Source organism: Oncorhynchus kisutch, linkage group LG7, assembly GCF_002021735.2.
Source record: "Oncorhynchus kisutch isolate 150728-3 linkage group LG7, Okis_V2, whole genome shotgun sequence".
Classification (NCBI taxonomy): domain Eukaryota; kingdom Metazoa; phylum Chordata; class Actinopteri; order Salmoniformes; family Salmonidae; genus Oncorhynchus; species Oncorhynchus kisutch.
This window is the reverse complement of record NC_034180.2, coordinates 38907939-38928160: the sequence shown is the minus strand read 5'-3', so window position 1 is coordinate 38928160 and position 20222 is coordinate 38907939. Positions and strand designations below refer to the sequence as shown.

Here is a 20222-nt window from a genome sequence, read left to right as displayed (position 1 = left end):
TCAAGACAGGCCAAAAAAAAAAAAACAGAGACCAGAGAGACAGGAAACCATCTTCCAGAGGAAGCCTTTGCTGGCTGAACATTAAAATGCAGAAATAGGCAATCAAAAGAGAAAAATATTATGTAAGGTGGGTTTTATTAAAATGTGTGTGTGGTATGTTTTTTTGTTGCATAACATAACTCCTGTCCTGGAAATCGAGGCTTTGGCAGTTATTTAAACTGTTAGTTGAAGGAAACTTTCCTCTTCAGTGGGTAACAAAGAGCAGGTTTCCTAATGATAACACTGAGCATTTACTATGACATCACAAACACACTTCCTATTGCCGCAGGCACACACCCTTGCTACTTCCTCTCGTACCTCTGGGCCACAGAATGCCGTGTGTGCACGTGCGTGTCAACCACTGTAATAGCCAACCGCCATTGTAAAATTAAAAGGATAAGATGTGCTTTTTTTCCCCCCACATCACGGGATTACAAGGTGAAAAAGAATACAATTAAGCAAGATGAACTTTACTGAAGTGGAAATACAGCTCTGTAAAGTAGGGCTGAGTTATTTTTGTGCAAAAGGCTTTGTTTCTGGACTGTTTTAAAATCATTACTCAGCCCTAAGATGACAGCGTGCCCTAAAGGGTTCAGAGAGCTTTCTGCTCCCGGCTGACTATGATGAAAACATCCTGAGATTCCATTCCACCCTGTTCTGCTTAGTTTTACCAATGAAAAAATGAGGGCTGTTTCAGTTCATTTCTGAAGAACTGGTTTCTATTTGTTCCCAGAGAAGAGAATCAGGTTTAAGGATGTGACGAGGGGTAAGGGAAAGGGAGTGTCTAGCCCACAGAGACCATCAATCTAGACTTCAGCCAGAAGAACACCTCGCTTCTCTTCCAACAGACATAACTTTTAGGCCTATATTCCTACTCCTTCCCTTTCTCAACATTATAGGCCTGCAGCCTAACTGATATCAAGTTACAGGATTGGAGAAAGTATATTGGTGGAGACCTATCCAAGTCGGTCAGATTAAATAAATCCTTAAACAGCGGTTAGGGAAATTATGTGAACCCTTTAGAATAACCTGGATTTCTGCATAAATTGGTCATAATTGTATCATCACCTAAGTCACAACAATAGACAAACAGTCTGCTTAAACTAATAACACACACACAATTATAATTGTTCATGTCTTTATTGAACACATCGTGTAAACATTCACAGTGCAGGTTGGAATAAGTATGTAAACCCTTGGATTTAATAACATGTTGACCCTCCTTTGGCAGCAATAACCTCAACCAAACGTTCTCTGTGGTTGCGGATCAAACCTGCACAATGGTCAGGAGGAATTTTATAAGACTGTTTCAGTTCCACAATATTCGTGGGATGTCTCGAGGTCAGGCCACAGCATCTCAAATCGGGTTGAGGACAGGACTGACTGGGCCACTCCAGAAGGTGTATTTTCTTCTGCCATTCTGTTGTTGATTTACTTCTGTCTTTTGGGTTGTTGTCCTGTTGCATAACCTAACTTCTGTTGAGATTCAATTGGACATATAGTCTTACATTTGCCTGCAAAATGTCTTGATAAACTTGGGAATTCCTTTTTCTGTCGATGACAGCAAGCTGTCCAGGTCCTGAGGCAGCAAAACAGCACCAAACCATGATGCTCCCTCCACCATACATTACAGTTGGGATGAGGTTTTGCTGTTGGTGTGCTGTGCCTTTTTATCTCCACAAATAGTGCTGTGTGTTCCTTCCAAACAACACAACTTTAGTTTCATCTGTCCACAGAATATTTTGCCAGTATCGCTGTGGAACATCCAGGTGCTCTTTTACGAACTTCAGACGTGCAGCAATGTTTTTTGGGACAGCAGTGGCTTCTTCCGTGGTGTCCTCCCATGAACACCATTCTTGCTTAGTGTTTAACATATTGTAGACCCTTCAACAGAGATGTTAGCATGTTCCAGAGATGTCTGTAAATCTTTAGCTGACACTCTAGGATTCTTCTTAAACCTCATTGAGCATTCTGCACTGTGCTCTTGCAGTCATCTTTGCAGGACGGCCACTCCTAGGGAGAGTAGCAACAATGCTGAAATTTCTCCATTAATAGACTATGTCTTACCGTGGACTGACTTTTAGAGATACTTTTGTAGCCCTTTCCAGCTATATGCAAGGAAACAATTGTTAATCTTAGGAATTCTGAGATATTTTGTTCGCGGCATGGTTCACATCAGGCAATGCTTCTTGTAAATAGCAAACTCAAATTTTGTGATTTTATTTTAAAAATGGGGCAGGGTAAATCTAACCAAAATCTCTAATCTCGTCTTATTGATTCAACTCCAGGTTAGTCGACTCCTGACTCGCTTTTGGAGAAGTCATTAGCCTTGGGGTTCATACTTTTTCCAACCTACAAATATATTTAATTTATCGGCTTTTTTTGGTCCTCCAATAATCGGTATTGGCGTTGAAAAATAATTTGTTCGACCTCTACTCCCAAGGATCCCAAATTGCAGAGACCAATCTGTCTTGTAAGACGTGGAACTCATCTAAAAAATGTTATTATAATAATAATAATAATAATAATAATAATAGCGTATTCTCCTAACACTTCTGAAAAATCACTCCACTCTCGGTAGCTATGACGCATTGGCTGCTATGGCAAACCATGTTGGATCACTTGAGCAAACTTGCTCCAACCAACATCCTATTGCAAGCTTGTTTGAATGGCCATATGGTAGCTAGTTTGCCAGGTTGTTGATGAAGTTGTACGGCACCAAAGTTATGAGACGGTTCTCAGATATCAGCATGTATCTGACTGACAGATTTCATTAAAACTAATTTGTGCATAAGCTAGAACTTCACTACAATAGCTAGCTAGCTAGAGGGACTATTCTGTATGGCATGTGTGAACTGACAATGTTAACATTCCTGCCTTTCATTTCATATGGATTGATTTGAGACTGGTTCAGCCAGCATGCAGACATTTACGTGCACATTTTGAATTGAATAAATACCGATTCTACCACCACAAAACACCTTAGCTAGATGTAGAATTAGGCAGTGAAGACTTGCCCATGAAAAAAAATATCAATATAAGCAAAAGGTTTATGGTTTTTGGTAAAATTAACTCTGAATGGAGGATGAAAGGGGGGGTTCTCAGTGGTCTATGTCACCTTGGTAACAGTTTTGAATGTTAAGAAAGCTAAAAAGAAGTTGGGCAACAATATGCTATCTCATGACTGTTTGCGAGTTAGACAGATCAGTGCAGTTGGCCGTCGCTTTCTGATGTGAGACAAATGGTGGAATTGTGGATGTTCAATTAAAGACCACATGAACACTGGAAGAATAGACCTGTAGGTCCATTGAAATTGTGCATGGGATTTCATTATATCCCAGAGATGCTTTGTGAAACCAGAACAGAACATTACTTCCTATCTAAACAGTCAAACTTCTCCTTCCAAGGACATCATGAACATACTGTTTGATGTTAGCACATATAGAGATGTACAGACAACGTATGAAGACATCAAGAGTGAAGCCACACAATGCACAGAACACATGGTAACCCCTGGCAACGGAACCTTGGAGAATTCTGACAGTGAATTAAGAAGAAATCCTGGTTGAATTCTGAATCAACATTTCACCATGGGGGAAGTCAGTCGGTGGATATTGTGACACACTGCTATATCCTACCCCTGCACTGACGCGGAGAGAAAAGAGACTGCTGTGGATGACAGAGGCTCCTACCACACACACACACACTTATCAGCACCTCTCACTCTCTCCATCTCACTTCCCTGTTCTCCCAGAGCATCTCTCCCCTCACTCTCTCCCTGTCAGTTAATAACCACCTCCGAGTGCTTTAGAGAGGAGCTACAATGGATTAATGGAGGGTGGCTGTAAAGAACTCCACAAGCCCACTTACACAGATCAGATCAAGTGGAGGCCTTTAGAACCTCCTTTATTCTCCAACCGGCCATTGTTCAGGTTCAAACAATGGGGCCAATGTAGCAATTAGTGTTGGGGGGGGAAGAGTTACATACAGTGCTATTATTTTAGATGATATAATATCAATACTTTGACTCCAAGTATCGGTAGCGTAACTTGTTCTCTATCTTTTTAAATAGTGAGCCAACATGTTTTCAGCCATTTTATTTCCATGACTGATCAAAACTCATTATCATGCTCTCTCTTGTCCCTCTACAGCAGACATATAGTGAGCAATGTTTAGAACATAAAATCGCAATTAAAATCCCAGTATTGAATAGGAATATCTACCTACATCTATATATACAATCGTGAGATACGCAATACATATCGGCACATAAATTTCATGGTACCTGCCAATTCCCAGCATCAATGTGACAGTAGTGTAGCAGAACACAGTAACGTAGGCTGTGTTTTAAAGCCTTACTGATCAGATGTTTTAAATGAGATTACCACTCATTTGGTAAGGACTTGAGGCCGTCTCTGTTGAGAAAGTTTGTATTGAGTCCGTGTGTATGGCAAGCAGTTCCTCACTCTGGTTCAGCGAGACCGGTTCCACGTCCTCACTCTGGTTCAGCGAGACCGGTTCCACGTCCTCACTCTGGTTCAGCGAGACCGGTTCCACGTCCTCACTCTGGTTCAGCGAGACCGGTTCCACGTCCTCACTCTGGTTCAACGAGACCGGTTCCACGTCCTCACTCTGGTTCAACGAGACCGGTTCCACGTCCTCACTCTGGTTCAACGAGACCGGTTCCACGTCCTCACTCTGGTTCAACGAGACCGGTTCCACATCCTCACTCTAACTGGAGGCAGTCACTCAACCCTCTCCTCCTCTACCAGAGCAGCTATCAGTCAGTCAGACTCTAGAACTGTATCTAGCCACAAAATACTAACTCAAATGTTGCCAATATTATGCAGGAGCAAAGAGACAAGGTTCATCATTGTGAGTTTTATCTTGATAGAAAACGGTGTCAGTCAATCTACTTTGTGATGTTCTGTATAAGACAGTGATACATGCCCAGTCACACCATGTGACTGAGGAGGAAACAGTTTGGAGCACATCCCCTGAGGGCTAAAGACATGTCTGACAGGCAGACAAGAGTACTGTGGTGAGACTACAGTACTCTGCTCCGCCTGTAACAGGATGGTCTGTCTGCCAGTGTGGGCAGGAGGAGAATAGAGGGATAGAAGGGTGGGAGGATGGAGAACGATGGAGAGGAGAGCTGTGAACTATAAGTAGAGCCCTCCTGATTGAATGCATTTGTCGACAACACACAGCATGCACTCACACGTACAAACACACAAACATGGATTGTTTGATTTCTCAGCAGCATTGACGGAAACGCTCAAAATAATCATATAGGGTCCAGTTGCAGCCAATAAGAACCTTAAATGTCAGTGAATCCTCATTATATTCCTCTCCATCATACACACACTGGGATATGAGCAGGAGTTTAGCATGGCCACTGGCTTTAGAAACATCCTCTGACATTTACTGGCTAGCCTATCGCTAGGTCTCTGGCACGCACAGCAGAAGAGACATATCCTGCCTGGTTCCGGTAATGAAAGCCTTTGAAGTTGGCATGCTTCCGCCTGGAGGATGCCAGTCTCTCAGTCTCTGCAGCCATGCCACGTCTGAACCAGGGCCTGCACTGCTAAATATGGCAGACAGACAGACATGATGAATGGAAAGACGAGCTGCAGTAACAACAGTGGTGATCGATATACTAGTCCTCAGTTCACAGTCACACTCAGAGCAGGGACAGATGCTCATTGACTTACACAGCAGGCTTTATCCGCTGAGCCCTTTCCTCAAAAGAAAGTTGAGGACAGGACCGAAAACACAACACTTCCTATAATTGGACACAAACACTGCATCCCAGACATAGGGAAACATTGAAGAGGCACCTTGTCCTGTCCCATTCAGTATGTAGTTTCACAACAGATCAATACCAGAGGTGAACTTGAGCCCTGTACCACTTTGAATAGAAGACAACAGCATTACTTATTAATGAGGGTGCTGGGAATAAAGGAACCAGCAGTTCAGTTGCGGTCAAACATTACTTCACCATGTGAAGAGCTCACAGCACACGCTCTGATAACATAAGCTGAACAACGTAACACAAGCACTTGATCACTTGGCTACATAGCTGCTGGACTATCCATTAATCACGGTACTCCATTCTGTTTCTTTATTTTTTAATTTGTCGGCCCCAGCCGCAAACTCAGGCTCTGTGTGTAGTTAATCTGACCCTCTCTGCCTAGTCATCGCCATTTTTACCTGCTGTTGTTGCTAACAAGCTGACAAGCTGACAAGCTAACAAGCTGATTAGCTGTTGTTGTCTCACCTGTTGTTTTAGCAAGCTCTCCCAATCAAGACCTGCGATTACTTTTTGCCTCTCTCAAATGTCAATATGCCTTGAGGAATGGCACAACAATGGGACTTAGGGTCTCGTCACGTTCTCTGTGCATTCAACCTGCCATCGATAAAATGCAATTGTGTTCATTGTCCATAGCTATTGCCTGCCCATACCATAACTCCATCACCATGGGGCACTGTTCACAACATTGACATCAGTAATCCACTCGCCCATGTCTGCCATATGCCCGGTACAGTTGAAACCGGTATTCATCCGTGAAGAGCACACTTCTCCCGCATGCCAGTGGCCATCAAAGGTGAACATTCTCCCACTGAAGTTGGTCAGGACACCAAACTGCTGTCAGGTCAAGACCCTGGTGAGGATAATGAATACGCAGATGAGCTTCCCATGATCTTTGGTCGTGCAAATCCAGTTTCATCAGCTGTCCAGGTGGCTGGTCTTTCATGATCCAGCAGGTGAAGAAGCCGGATGTGGAGGTCCACCCACACAAAGCCATACACATGGTCTGCGGTTGTGAGGCCGGTTGGACGTACTGAAAATGTTTCTAAAACGACGTTGAAGACGGCTTATGGTAGAGAAATAATCTCTCTCAGTCAACAGCTCTGGTGGACATTCCTGAGGTCAGCATGCCAACTGCACGCTCCCTCAACTTGAGATAAAAGTGAAGAGGCAACTCCGGGATGCTGGCCTTCTAGGCAGAGTTGCAAAGAAAAAGCCATATTGACTGGCCAATAAAAATAAAATATTAAGATGGGCAAAAGAACACAGACACTGGACAGAGGAACTCTGCTTAGAAGGCCAGCATCCCGAAGTCACCTCTTCCCAGTTGATGTTGAGACTGATGTTTTGCGTAACTATTTAATGAACCTGCCAGTTGAGGGCTTGTGAGGTGTCTGTTTCTCTAACTAGACACTCTAATGTACGTGTCCTCTTGCTCAGTTGTGCACCGGGGCCTTCCACTCCTCTTTCTATTCTGGTTAGAGCCAGTTTGCACTTTTCTGTGAAGAGAGTAGTCCACAGTGTTGTATGAGATCTTCAGTTTCTTGGCAATTTCCCGCATGGAATAGCCTTCATTTCTCAGAACAAGAATAGACTGACGAGTTACAGAAGAAAGTACTTTGATTCTGGCCATTTTGAGCCTGTAATCAAACCCACTAATGCTGATGCTCCAGATACTCAACTAGTCTAAAGGCGGCCGGTTTTATTGCTTCTTTAAATCAGAAAACAGTTTTCAGCTAAGCTAACATAACTGCAAAAGGGTTTTCTAATGATCAATTAGCATTTTAACTTCTCTACGGTAGTGTAGATTTTGCTGTGATCTGATAGGGGTGTCAGTGGGCTGACTGAACGCTCTGAGAGACTGGGTTTCGGTCAGTAATAAAGTAGGGCCTACAGTAAGGCCTACTACTGCCAAGGGATGTTCTATAGGTGTACCCCTCAAAGCATTCCATGGACTATGTACATACCCAGCGTGTGACAGAGCTGCAGGAGATGACCCATTTTTGTTGGTTATGTTCTCGTAGTGGTGTCTAGGGGGCTATATCTCTCTCCCTCTGTGACCCAGTCCCTCCATTATTCCAGAAGAACCAGATCCATGACTCAATGTGCCTATATTTAGTCATTCACTCACAAAACATCAGACCTGGTCCTGTGAACCCACGGCTCGCTACCTTCAACACTGTCTTTCAAATGGAATCAAACTAATTAAAAACAACAAAGAAACAGAACCAAAATACAGTTAACAATAAATACTTTTGGATGAGATACTATGTTCTCTCATCTCTCATAGGCCCAGGAGTCTGTTTCAAACATAAACACTGCTAGACAATGTGGGCTTGTAAAAATAAAACACAGACATTTGAGTTGAAGTGGTGGCTCTATCAGCCCATTTACTGACGGGCTGCCAGACTCTGGTATTTTCCCACAACATATTAACCCAGGCAGGCAGGGAGATGACATGAGGCCGAGTTGCCAGTGAGTTTCTAGTCTGTGTCGGCACAGTTACAACTCTGTTAACACTGACAGTTAAAACCCATCATCAGCTTCATGACACCATACGCTGTAAAGGAAGCGACTATTTCATACCAGCAGCAGAGTGGGCTGTGGAATGCTAATCAATCCAGCGAAGAAGAGCAGACAACAAACCATGTTATGTCAACACTGCATACTCACACGTTCTCCTAATGCTGTGAAGCACACAGAGAGAAAGCACCACTAATAAGAGAAAACAAGGCTTGCTCCTCTGCAGACAAGGCCAGTCTTCTCCTTAGAGACTTGCTGTTAGTGTGTGTGTGTGTGTGTGTGTGTGTATAGTTATATAAGGATGCTGCACTACTAGTGGAGAGGAAAGCAAGGCTGTCTGGGCTGTTCTGAGGAGGAATGGGAACAGTACAACAGTCAGCCTGAGAAATACAGTCTGGAAATGTGAGGAATGAGCCCTGACGTATGTGTGTGTGTTTGATGGAAAGGGAGATGGAAAAGTTGGTGACCGAGAGCAGGCCAGAGAGATTAATGCAATATAGTGAAAGAAAGAGAAAGAGGGGAAAGATGGATCCAGGAATGTGAAGATGGAGTGAAGACCGAGATAAAACAAAGAAACCGAGTGAGTGAGCGTCCAGAAGAGAGGATGCCAACTCCTTGTAGGAGCTGGATCAGGGTAAGTGCTAACAGATTTGCTCTAATGCATCTGCATATCATCCAGCCACACCATGAATAGAGCATTACAGTGGGCAATGGTTGGGGGGGGGCAGAGAGTCGGCATTTAAAAAGGGTCAATCAGCAGTTGCGACATCCATTTCTGGACTTGTAAATTCATTATTCACTACCCCATCAAAACCCAAAACATAAGATTGTTTTACTCCAATATTCATAAACAAAGTAAATGTTAAAAACTGTAAAGCCTCAAAACATGGTTAAAGCTATCATTTTGATATCATGGATGGTCAGTCCTTGCATCCATAGCAGCTTATGAATTTGAGAATGATTCCATTTCTCCAGACCCATTCTTCAGCTTTTTACAAAACACTGGCAGTGAGGGTACTTTGTTGTTGTTTAGCTGATTGAACCTTTAACATGGCTTTTTCCTCTCTCCTCACTATCAGAACAACCAGGGATCTTTTTCTGTCAGTGGGTTGAACCTGGGATTCCTGAAAAAAGAGCTATAGCCTGAGGTGGTTGTATGGGTAGCATTAGTCAGGACTGCAGCTTTCACAAACTGGAGGAATGCTCTGTACTTGGCCTGGATGGGTGCCCCAACATGCTCCTAAAATCATCATTGTGCAATAGCTGGATTCAGAGGTTTCTATCAAGAAGAGGTAAATATACAGTTCTGGCTGGATCTAGGTAGCTGCAAATCAATGCTTGGTACACCACTACAGATATACCCTTGGACCTGGGCAAGAGGCAATTTGTTTGGACGCTGACAATGACAAACATGGGCATTGTAGTGGTAGGTGCTCCTGGGATGGACTACAGAGCTACTACACTGTAGGAACATGGGAGACGTAGTTTTGAAGAGGTGTAATGGGCTCAAGTTCCCACAGCAGATGCAGGGCAGAGTTCATTCAGAGTGCATTCTCTGATACCACACACGTTGACATTAACTGAAGGGGGGGGGGGGGGCAGGGCGAGTGCTACCATGCCTCCGCTCCCTCCCAAAGCTTAAGTCTCCAAACAAGATGAATAAAAACACCACTCTGCTGTTTAACAAGGGCCTGAAGAACAACTCCTGATTCAGACTCCTGACACAGATAAGAGCATAATACACTGTATACAAAACATTAACAACACCTTCCTAATCTTGAGTGGCACACCCTTTCTCCCTCAGAAAAGCCTCAATTCGTTGGGGCATGGACTCTACAAGGTGTTGAAAGCGTTGCACAGGGATGCTGGCATATGTTGACTCCAATGCTTCCTACAGTTGTGTCAAGTTGGATGGATGTCCATCCTTGATAGACACAGCAAATTGTTTTCAACTGTTCTTGAAAAACCCAGCGGCATTGCAGTTCTTGACACAAACCGGTGCGCCTGGCACCTACTACCATAACCAATTCGAAAGACACTTAAATATTTTGTCACCTTCTGAATGGCACACACACACAATCCATGTCACAATTGCTTCAACGTTTCAAAATCCTACTTAAACCGGTGTCCTCCCCTTCATCTACACTGACTGAAGTGTAGCTGAAGTGTATTTAACAAGTGACATCAATAAGGGATCATAGATTTCACCTTGTCAGTCTAATGAAAAGAGCAGCTGTTCTTAATGTTTTGTACACTCAGTATCTCTAAGGAGTTAATGTATATAGATTATCATATAAGAGATTCACAGTGGGAAAGTACAGTAGCTAGCTTTCACCAAAAGCTGCTTAACATGAGTCTATCAAAAGTGAGAGAAACGATATAGGCATATACTTCCAAATGTATTTATTGGTCATAAAGTTGATCACGTCTCGTATCAAATGTGAGGTCTCAATGAAAGAGGAAAAAAACAGATTGCCTGCCAGACAGAGAGACACTTGAACAAACACCAACCTACAATACCATTTCTATATTTCATCATCAGCCTCATCATCATTATCATCCAGGGAAGCTCCAGACTTGGCAGCTTCTATAGCTAAGCAAAGCTTCATTCCACAGAGCAGCTCAGAACGGCTCTTCTGGTTTAGGCTCTTCTCGAGAGGCTTACAGGAGACCGAGGAGAGCAAAGCTAGGTTTGACTGTGTTTGCTCTCAGTTCTCTCTCTCACAGTTGTGACTCTGGAGATGTCAGAGGAGTAGGAGAGTTCCTCCTGGCTCAGCCCACAGCAGCAGAAAAGGCTGTCAGAAGCTTGCTCCATAATGAGACTAGATGACCTTTGACCTGCCAGGGGACAACTGGCACACCACCGCCTGAGGGGGAGAGGCATCAGTCAAAGCTAACAACATGACCACTGGTCTGGGCATAGCAGGTGGAGGTCAGGGAGAGAGGGAAGGGGAGAGAGACAGTGAAAGATATGGTGAGGACATGAGAAGGAGGGAGACAGGGAAAGGAGGAGTGGAAAAGAAGGATGTGTGTGAGACACGTGTGGGATTGAGTAGGGACATGACGAATAGAAAACAAATTGGTCTCAAAGCGAGTCCATTTCAGATGGTTAATAATCATTGCACCTGTACTACCATTACTGTACCTTAATTACACCTCGCAATGTTTGCATTTCCTCGTTTAACTTCTAAAAGTATTGCCATACAGGACTTTGCTGCTGTCGCTTGCCTTTCTCTGCCATTTTTTCAACTGTTAATGACGATGACGTAGTAGTGTAGGGTTGACTCTAAAATAACGGATTCCTCAACTCCTTGCACATCGACTCACAATGTCGACTCCCATTTCTGAGTGTGAAAATTGGATTCCCCTAAGAATCGACTCCTGAGATTCAGTATTTTTAGGATGGAGGAGACCAATTCGTTTGCCACACTTCCGGGAACACAAACACTCACATCTTTCAAAGCGAGGAACGGAGAGAGTGGAGAGGGGCACAGTATAGGCAGGTAGGTCACCAGGCATACAGAATCAGAATTATGCACTAGGGCCATCTATCTTCAATCAACAGCAATGGAATTCTGTACCTAGCAATATCTTGGCTTGCAAAATCACTCAACAAGGCCTATCATCAGTGATTAGGCTTTAAAGATGAGCGAGATGCAACAGTTTGCTCTCACAGTACCTGCGAACGTGCATGAGTTTGTTCAGTGTGGTAGCCAGGGCACTAAAACAGAGGAGAAGTTAGTTTCACGCTTCAACGCTCTTAGTTGTTGCTGAAATTGACCCACTATGCCAGGGCTATTCAACTCTTACCCTACGAGGTCCAGAGCCTGCTGGTTTTCTGTTCAACCTGATAATAATGAATTGCAAGCACCTGGTGTCCCAGGTCTAAATCAGTCCCTGATTAGAGGGGGAAAATGATCAAATGCAGTGGAACTGGCTTCAAGGTCCAGAGTTGCATTTGAGGGCACTATGCTGTTTACTTTCTGCAACAATAAAAAAAAGGTTAGGGATTTCTCTTAATGTTAAGGATCCCAATTTGGTTTAAACGTTTTAATGTTCACATCCCTAGGAGGGAGTGTTTGTGGACAGGGATGATTGAGAAGGAGGGATAAATACACTACATAGAACTAATAGAAGTCTTCTTACCGATCTGTCTCTCCAGGTCTGCAGCCTCGTCAGGTGTAGCTCGGGGCAGGACCCCCGGGTCACTGAAGCTCGTCCTGAAGAGAGTCCCCAGCACAAAGACAAATAGCACCCCCCCTATCACTGGGATGGCTGGGGTGAGCTGCACCGACAGGAAGGGACAGCTAAGGGAAAGAAAGATGAGAGAGAGAGGCAGAGTTAGACTCACAGATCCTCAGTGTATGCAAGTCCTGAAGTATTCAGAGTAGGCTGCGCTAAGTCAAACATACGACTATCATGAGAATCGTCGGCACGTGTTTGCTGGCCAAGAAAGTGTCGTTTCGGAAGTGGATATAATTATCCTCCACGCCCAGCCCCATTTCAAAGCAGAGCGTAGATATTAGATATGGAGACTCATGACCTCCGTTTACAGACAATTATCCGGACGCCTGTCTCTATCCCACCCCCTCAGCACCCTCCTCCTCCTGGGCCAGGGCTTCCCCAGTGTCTGCCCTGTAATCTGATCTAATGACAGATCATTGAGTTTTATCCCGTTAGTTAGGTCTGATCTTGCAGGTACTTATTACTGTAATCGCTTTATCATTAGAGCTGATATGGCCAGGCCATGCACTGTCACTTCCGATTTCATTACTGACGAGGAGCCGGGGGGGCAGATGTGAGGCATTCCTTGAGGGGGATATTAATGAATGTGTGATGTGGAATCCTTATGGTTTATCAAACAAACAAAAAGTCATTCTGTTACTTTAACTCGGACACTTACTATGAAAAACTGTACTATAGAGTTGAGCCTTGCTCAAAAAGTTCTGTACCACACTAGCCCATCTGAATGATGTGACCACTGTAGCCCAGGAATAGAAGGACGAGGAACAGCACCTGATCGGACTGGTAAAACCGCTCAATTTCAAACACACGTCAAAAAATGTCATTATCAAAAACGCTCATCATTGAACTGTCCCCAAATTCACAACATAGAAGGAGAGGTGATCCTAAACATGCTTTAGTCTCTCAGAGAAGATGGATTGTTATGAGGCAAGATGACATGGAACAGGGCACAGAGAGGTGAGGATTATTATTATTATTCCATTAGTATGATGTTCAACAGCAGGAGGGAAGATGCCTGCAGCGGGAGGACAGCAGTGCTCCCTTTCACAGAGTACTTACGCTCTCATTCATTGACTGTGGTTTGAAAGTCAATGCCAAGCAAAATCACATTTGATCATAAAGGCCAAGTTAGGGACTCTAAAAGGAAGTGATAGGTTGCTGAGATTGATAAGTGGGAGAAAGGTAGCATACATCCCTGTATGTGTAGACAGAGGCGAGAGGGGAAATTATCTATAGTCATGTTTACATCAGTGTTAGTTGGCACTATGTGAGAACCTGAAAACATGGCATGCTAGGAAATACTAGGTAATAGGGGTGTGCCGAGTAAAAAGACAAAACGAGTATCGTAACGGATATGGGCAACTTTCTGGATACAATTATGATCAAAGTATTTTTTGTAATTAGCTGTGATCGAAGAAAAACAAACTCAGGTGCCAGCATACACCTTTCTCATGTCAGTCATGTGCGAGGTTCTACGTGGTCTAAAGAACTCATCTGGTTACTTTGCCTGTCTGTAAAGAACAGGGCGGGCTCTACGTTCATCCTGCTTACTCATATCCGTTCCGATACTCGGAAAGGCACTGGAGCAACGAACCGCCCTTGCTGCCTCTGCCTGGCCGGTTCCCCTCTCTCCACTGGGATTCTCTGCCTCTAACCCTAATACAGTCACTGGCTTACTGGTGCTCTTCCATGCCGTCCCTAGGAGGGGTGTGTCACTGACGTGATCTTCCTGTCCGGGTTGGCGCCCCCCCTTGGATTGTGGCGTGGAGGAAATCTTTGTGGGCTATACTTGGCCTGGTCTCAGGATGGTGATTGAAGATATTCCTCTAGTGGTGTGAGGGCTGTGCTTTGGAAAATTGGCTGGGGTTATATCCTGCCTGTTTGGCCCTGTCCGGGGGTATCATCGGATGGGGCTACAGTGTCTCCCGACCCCTCCGGTCTCAGCTTCCAGTATTTATGCGGCAGTAGTTTGTGTGTCGGGGGGCTAGGGTCTGTCTGTTCTATCTGGAGTATCCCTCCTGTCTTATCTGGTGTCCTTTGTGAATTTAAGTGTGCTCTCTCTCTCCCTTTCTTACTCTCGGAGGACCTGAGCCCTAGGACCATGCCTCAGGACTACCTGGCCTGATGACTACTTGCTGTCCCCAGTCCACCTGGCCGTGCTGCTGCTCCAGTTTCAACTGTTCTGCCTGCGGCTATGGAACCCTGACCTGTAAACCAGACGTGCTACCTGTCCCAGACCTGCTGTTTTCAACTCTCTAGAGACAGCAGGAGCGGTAGAGATACTCTGAATGATCGGTTATGAAAAACCAACTGACATTTACTCCTAAGGTGCTGAACTGTTGCACCCTCGACAACCACTGTGATTATTATTTATTGACCCGGCTGGTCATCTATGAACATTTGAACATCTTGGCCATGTTCTGTTATAATCTCCACCCAGCACAGCCAGAAGAGGACTGGCCACCCCTCATAGCCTGGTTCCTCTCTAGGTTTCTTCCTGGGTTCATTGTTTGCTGCTTGGGATTTTAGGCTGGGTTTCTGTACAACACTTTGTGACATCAGCTGATGTAAGAATACATTTGATTGATTGCCCTGATTGGAGAGTGAAGTTGTATTTCTCCATAATTTCACCCGATCACTTTTCCTCCATGTTTTTGGTCTGATAATATAGATTGCTGCCTGCTACTATGATAAATCACACAGCAAGAACGTTTGCAATCAAGCTATAAATGTGTCAAATATCTTACAAGCGGGGAAAGTAAAAAATAAAAAAATGAAGTAAAAATAATGAAAACGCTGAGTGACAGAAAACATGTCTGCCTGCTGCAAGTTGAGGGACACAGACACACACACACCTAATTTGCAGTGAGAACGTGCAGTGAGGTATTTTAGGCATATAAAAAAAATAAAAATCTCCGATCACCAATATCATCTGATCCGACTATAAACTGTACATTTACAGATACGATTACGAGTATGGCCAAACACTACTAGGTATGCAAAGATATTGTGAATCAGGGAGCATTGGTGGATTGACTATTCAGCAGATTTATGGCAGAGGCCTGTTCCATCACCATTCTCCAGATGGCAACACCTTGGGAGCCTGGCCATATCCACGGTGCTACAGAACCAGGGTCGCAGCCAGGGTCAGAAGGTGGGAGCCAGCACTCCCACCAACCTGGCCACACTATTATAAGCCTACCATTCTTTGGTGCTTGAGTGGAGGATGGGAGTCCAAAGCTGAAGCTAAGGAACCAACAATGTTCAAACACTGGCTGGTAAAAAAGTAACCATCTCAGTTTTCAGATGATCTCAGGTCGACTAGTATAAATTCATGCAGCCAAAACTTCAAGAATTTTGGCCAAGATTTGAGAGGTGGGTATTGATGCAAACAGTGTAACTATTTCCTCTGCAAGGCAATCAAACAAGCTAAGCGTCAGTATAGAGACAAAGTAGAATCTCAATTCAACAGCTCAGACACAAGAGGTATGTGGCAGGGTCTACAGTCAATCACGGATTACAAAAAGAAAACCAGCCCCGTCACGGACCAGGATGTCTTGCTCCCAGGCAGACTAAATACATTTTTTGCCCGCTTTGAGGACAATATAGTGTTACTGACACGGCCCGCAACTAAAACATGCGGACTCTCCTTCACTGCAGCCGACGTGAGGAAAACATTTAAACGTGTCAACCCTCGCAAGGCTGCAGGCCCAGACGGCATCCCCAGCCGCGCCCTCAGAGCATGCGCAGACCAGCTGGCTGGTGTGTTTACGGACATATTCAATCAATCCCTATCCCAGTCTGTTGTTCCCACATGCTTCAAGAGGGCCACCATTGTTCCTGTTCCCAAGAAAGCTAAGGTAACTGAGCTAAATGACTACCGCCCCGTAGCACTCACTTCCGTCATCATGAAGTGCTTTGAGAGACTAGTCAAGGACCATATCACCTCCACCCTACCTGGCACCCTAGACCCAACTCCAATTTGCTTACCGCCCAAATAGGTCCACAGACGATGCAATCTCAACCACACTGCACACTGCCCTAACCCATCTGGACAAGAGGAATACCTATGTGAGAATGCGGTTCATCGACTACAGCTCGGCATTTAACACCATAGTGCCCTCCAAGCTCGTCATCAAGCTCGAGACCCTGGGTCTCGACCCCGCCCTGTGCAACTGGGTACTGGACTTCCTGACGGGCCACCCCCAGGTGGTGAGGGTAGGCAACAACATCTCCACCCCGCTGATCCTCAACACTGGGGCCCCACAAGGGTGCGTTCTGAGCCCTCTCCTGTACTCCCTGTTCACCCACGACTGCATGGCCAAGCACGCCTCCAACTCAATCATCAAGTTTGCGGACGACACAACAGTGGTAGGCTTGATTACCAACAACGACGAGACTGCCTACAGGGAGGAGGTGAGGGCCCTCGGAGTGTGGTGTCAGGACAATAACCTCACACTCAACGTCAACAAAACTAAGGAGATGATTGTGGACTTCAGGAAACAGCAGAGGGAACACCCCCCTATCCACATCGATGGAACAGTAGTGGAGAGGGTAGTAAGTTAAGTTCCTCGGCGTACACATCACAGACAAACTGAATTGGTCCACCCACACAGACAGCATCGTGAAGAAGGCGCAGCAGCGCCTCTTCAACCTCAGGAGGCTGAAGAAATTCGGCTTGTCACCAAAAGCACTCACAAACTTCTACAGATGCACAATCGAGAGCATCCTGTCGGGCTGTACCAACGCCTGGTACGGCAACTGCTCCGCCCACAACCGTAAGGCTCTCCAGAGGGTAGTGAGGTCTGCACAACGCATCACCGGGGGCAAACTACCTGCCCTCCAGGACACCTACACCACCCGATGTCACAGGAAGGCCATAAAGATCATCAAGGACAACAACCACCCGAGCCACTGCCTGTTCACCCCGCTATCATCCAGCTGGGACCGAGAGACTGAAAAACAGCTTCTATCTCAAGGCCATCAGACTGTTAAACAGCCACCACTAACATTGAGTGGCTGCTGCCAACACACTGACTCAACTCCAGCCACTTTAATAATGGGAATTGATGGGAAATGTAAAATATATCACTAGCAACTTTAAACAATGCTACCTAATATAATGTTTACATACCCTACATTATTCATCTCATATGTATACGTATATACTGTACTCTATCATTTACTGCATCCTTATGTAATACATGTATCACTAGCCACTTTAACTATGCCACTTTGTTTACATACTCATCTCATATGTATATACTGCACTCAATACCATCTACTGTATCTTGCCTATGCCGCTCTGTTCCATCACTCATTCATATATCTTCATGTACATATTCTTTATCCCCTTACACTTGTGTCTATAAGGTAGTAGTTTTGGAATTGTTAGCTAGATTACTTGTTGGTTATTACTGCATTGTCGGAACTAGAAGCACAAGCATTTCACTACACTCGCATTAACATCTGCTAACCATGTGTATGTGACAAATAAAATTTGATTTGATTGCCAGATTGGGGGTGTGACTGACAGTGTCTTCCAATCCACTGGCTATCTTTTCTGGGTGGCTGCATCAGGTGGCTGCATGTTCCTGGCTTGCTGGCCTGCCCCCAGGGCCCAACCTGGTCAATGCCCATCCCAAGTTCCCATCCCTCAGTAAGGCTGCTGCCAGGCAAGCTGGAGGACACTACATCCTGTAAGCCTTATTAATACCACGACTGGGCAGCAGCTGCTGTCGCCAGCTGGCTAACACACCAAATCTGGACCTGCTATAAAAAGTGATCAAGTAACAGTGAAACAGCAAAAGTAGCTCCTGTTTCACCAAGTTCCCAGAGCAGCAGAGAAAATGAGTTCCCACAGAAAGTGAGGGTAAAAGTAGAGCCGTGTGGATGAAACATGGTGGTAGTGTCCTCTGTCCTGTTGTCTGGGACATCAGCTAGGGTCTACTCTGCACAATGATGGGATAATAGCAGCGCTGGCTGGACTAATATCCACGTTTCCCGTTCTGCCAGAGATGGACTAAATGTGATCTGCTGTGTGCCTGGAAATTGTCTGTGTCTGTGTGTGAGCACTGACTCTTCCACAGTCACATGCTGGTAGAGCAGAGGGTATAGCAGACTTACAGACCAGAGGCAGGTCATAGTGAGCCTCTTTCTACAGCTCAACCAAGGGTGAGCATACATACCAACTCACTGACATCGTCACCCTCTCTGACAGTCTGGGAGAGAGGGACAGGGAGACACACGATTAAGTGCACGGGAGATGGTATAGCAACGGAGTTGCAAAGACTGACTATGAATGCATACAACCCACTCCATGGTGAAGCTCTCATTCCCATGAGGTAGTACAGACCCAGTGGATCCCCCTCCACCTCTGTCTGTTGAGAGATCATGTCGTTCTGAGCACAGCTGTCCCTGTGAGGAGAGATTACAGTGAGGAAGATGTACTCCAGAGGCCTGCTCCTGCCCTGCCTGACGATGTAATCCATTACCAGGCCAAATCCTCAGAGCCAAGTTGAGCCCTGCTAGAGCTGGAGCTTGATATATATAGCCCATCACCACCATGACCCTGCCGTATAGAAGGCCAGAGTGGAACTAAGAGTCATTCGCTCCGACCATAGCAGTCCAATAGTGTGTCCATCAATCCAGAGCCATTGTCTGCTTTTAATGATGGAAACCGCTAAGCAAGATGGAATAAAACTAGTTTGAATGTCTTTCTGCTGTCATCATATGGATGGTATAGATACCTGTGGACGCTAACCTGCCCCCTCTGTGGGAGGGTTAACCCAGGCGAGGATGAGCAGAGTGATTGTTCCTTTCTGCTCTTGATGCATCCTGGGCTTGTTAACCTCTCTTGGGTAGGGGGCAGTATTTTGATGTTTGGATGACAAATGTTCCCAAAGTAAACTGCCTGTTACTCAGGCCCAGAAGCTAGGATATACATATGCATGGTAGTATTGGATAGAAAACACTAACACAAGGTATTTTTAAATTACTTTTTACCTTTATTTAACTAGGCAAGTCAGTTAAGAACAAATTCTTATTTTCAATGATGGCCTAGGAACAGTGGGTTAACTGCCTTGTTCAGGGGCAGAATGACAGATTTTTACCTTGTCAGCTTGGGGATACGATCTTGAAACCTTTCGGTTACTAAGCCTAGTGGTTAGAGTATTGGACATCTGCCGCCCAGGTTATTAATAACAGTACTGCACTTTTCATGTTGCCAAATTTTGGCCAGCTAATAGTCTAACCACCAATCCAGCAACATTATTGACTAAACATTAAAATCCTGTTGCTGCACGATTATTTTGCTGCGACAATATTGGTCACATTTTGATTCTACATCTGTAGTAGTACACCACAGTGGGCAGATGAATAAATCTCACAGATGACCTGAATCGCTGGTCCCTACCACTCGCATTTCTCCTTGCTCTGGAGAGCTCACACAGTAATGGAGGGTGATTCTGAGCATTCTGAGCCCTAAGCACTCATGTGTTTATCCCTGTCAATGCAGGCCAGATGCAAGGCTTGCTGATCGATTGAATTTACAACACACAGCAGGCTGGAGAGGCCTAATCCCTGTCTATTTTGCTCCAGCTAA

The 20222-nt window shown here is 45.0% G+C and overlaps 1 protein-coding gene across 8 annotated transcripts in view; it reads right to left on the bottom strand.

The window, feature by feature from the left end:
- Positions 1-20222, bottom strand: part of LOC109894602 (probable palmitoyltransferase ZDHHC14) — an 84544-nt gene that overhangs the window by 28528 nt on the left and 35794 nt on the right. For all 8 annotated transcript variants that reach the window (XM_031829071.1, XM_020488208.2, XM_020488207.2 and 5 more), the window contains exon 3: positions 12521-12681. In XM_031829071.1, the coding sequence (XP_031684931.1) occupies positions 12521-12681 (161 nt within the window). The remainder of the gene's footprint in view (positions 1-12520; positions 12682-20222) is intronic.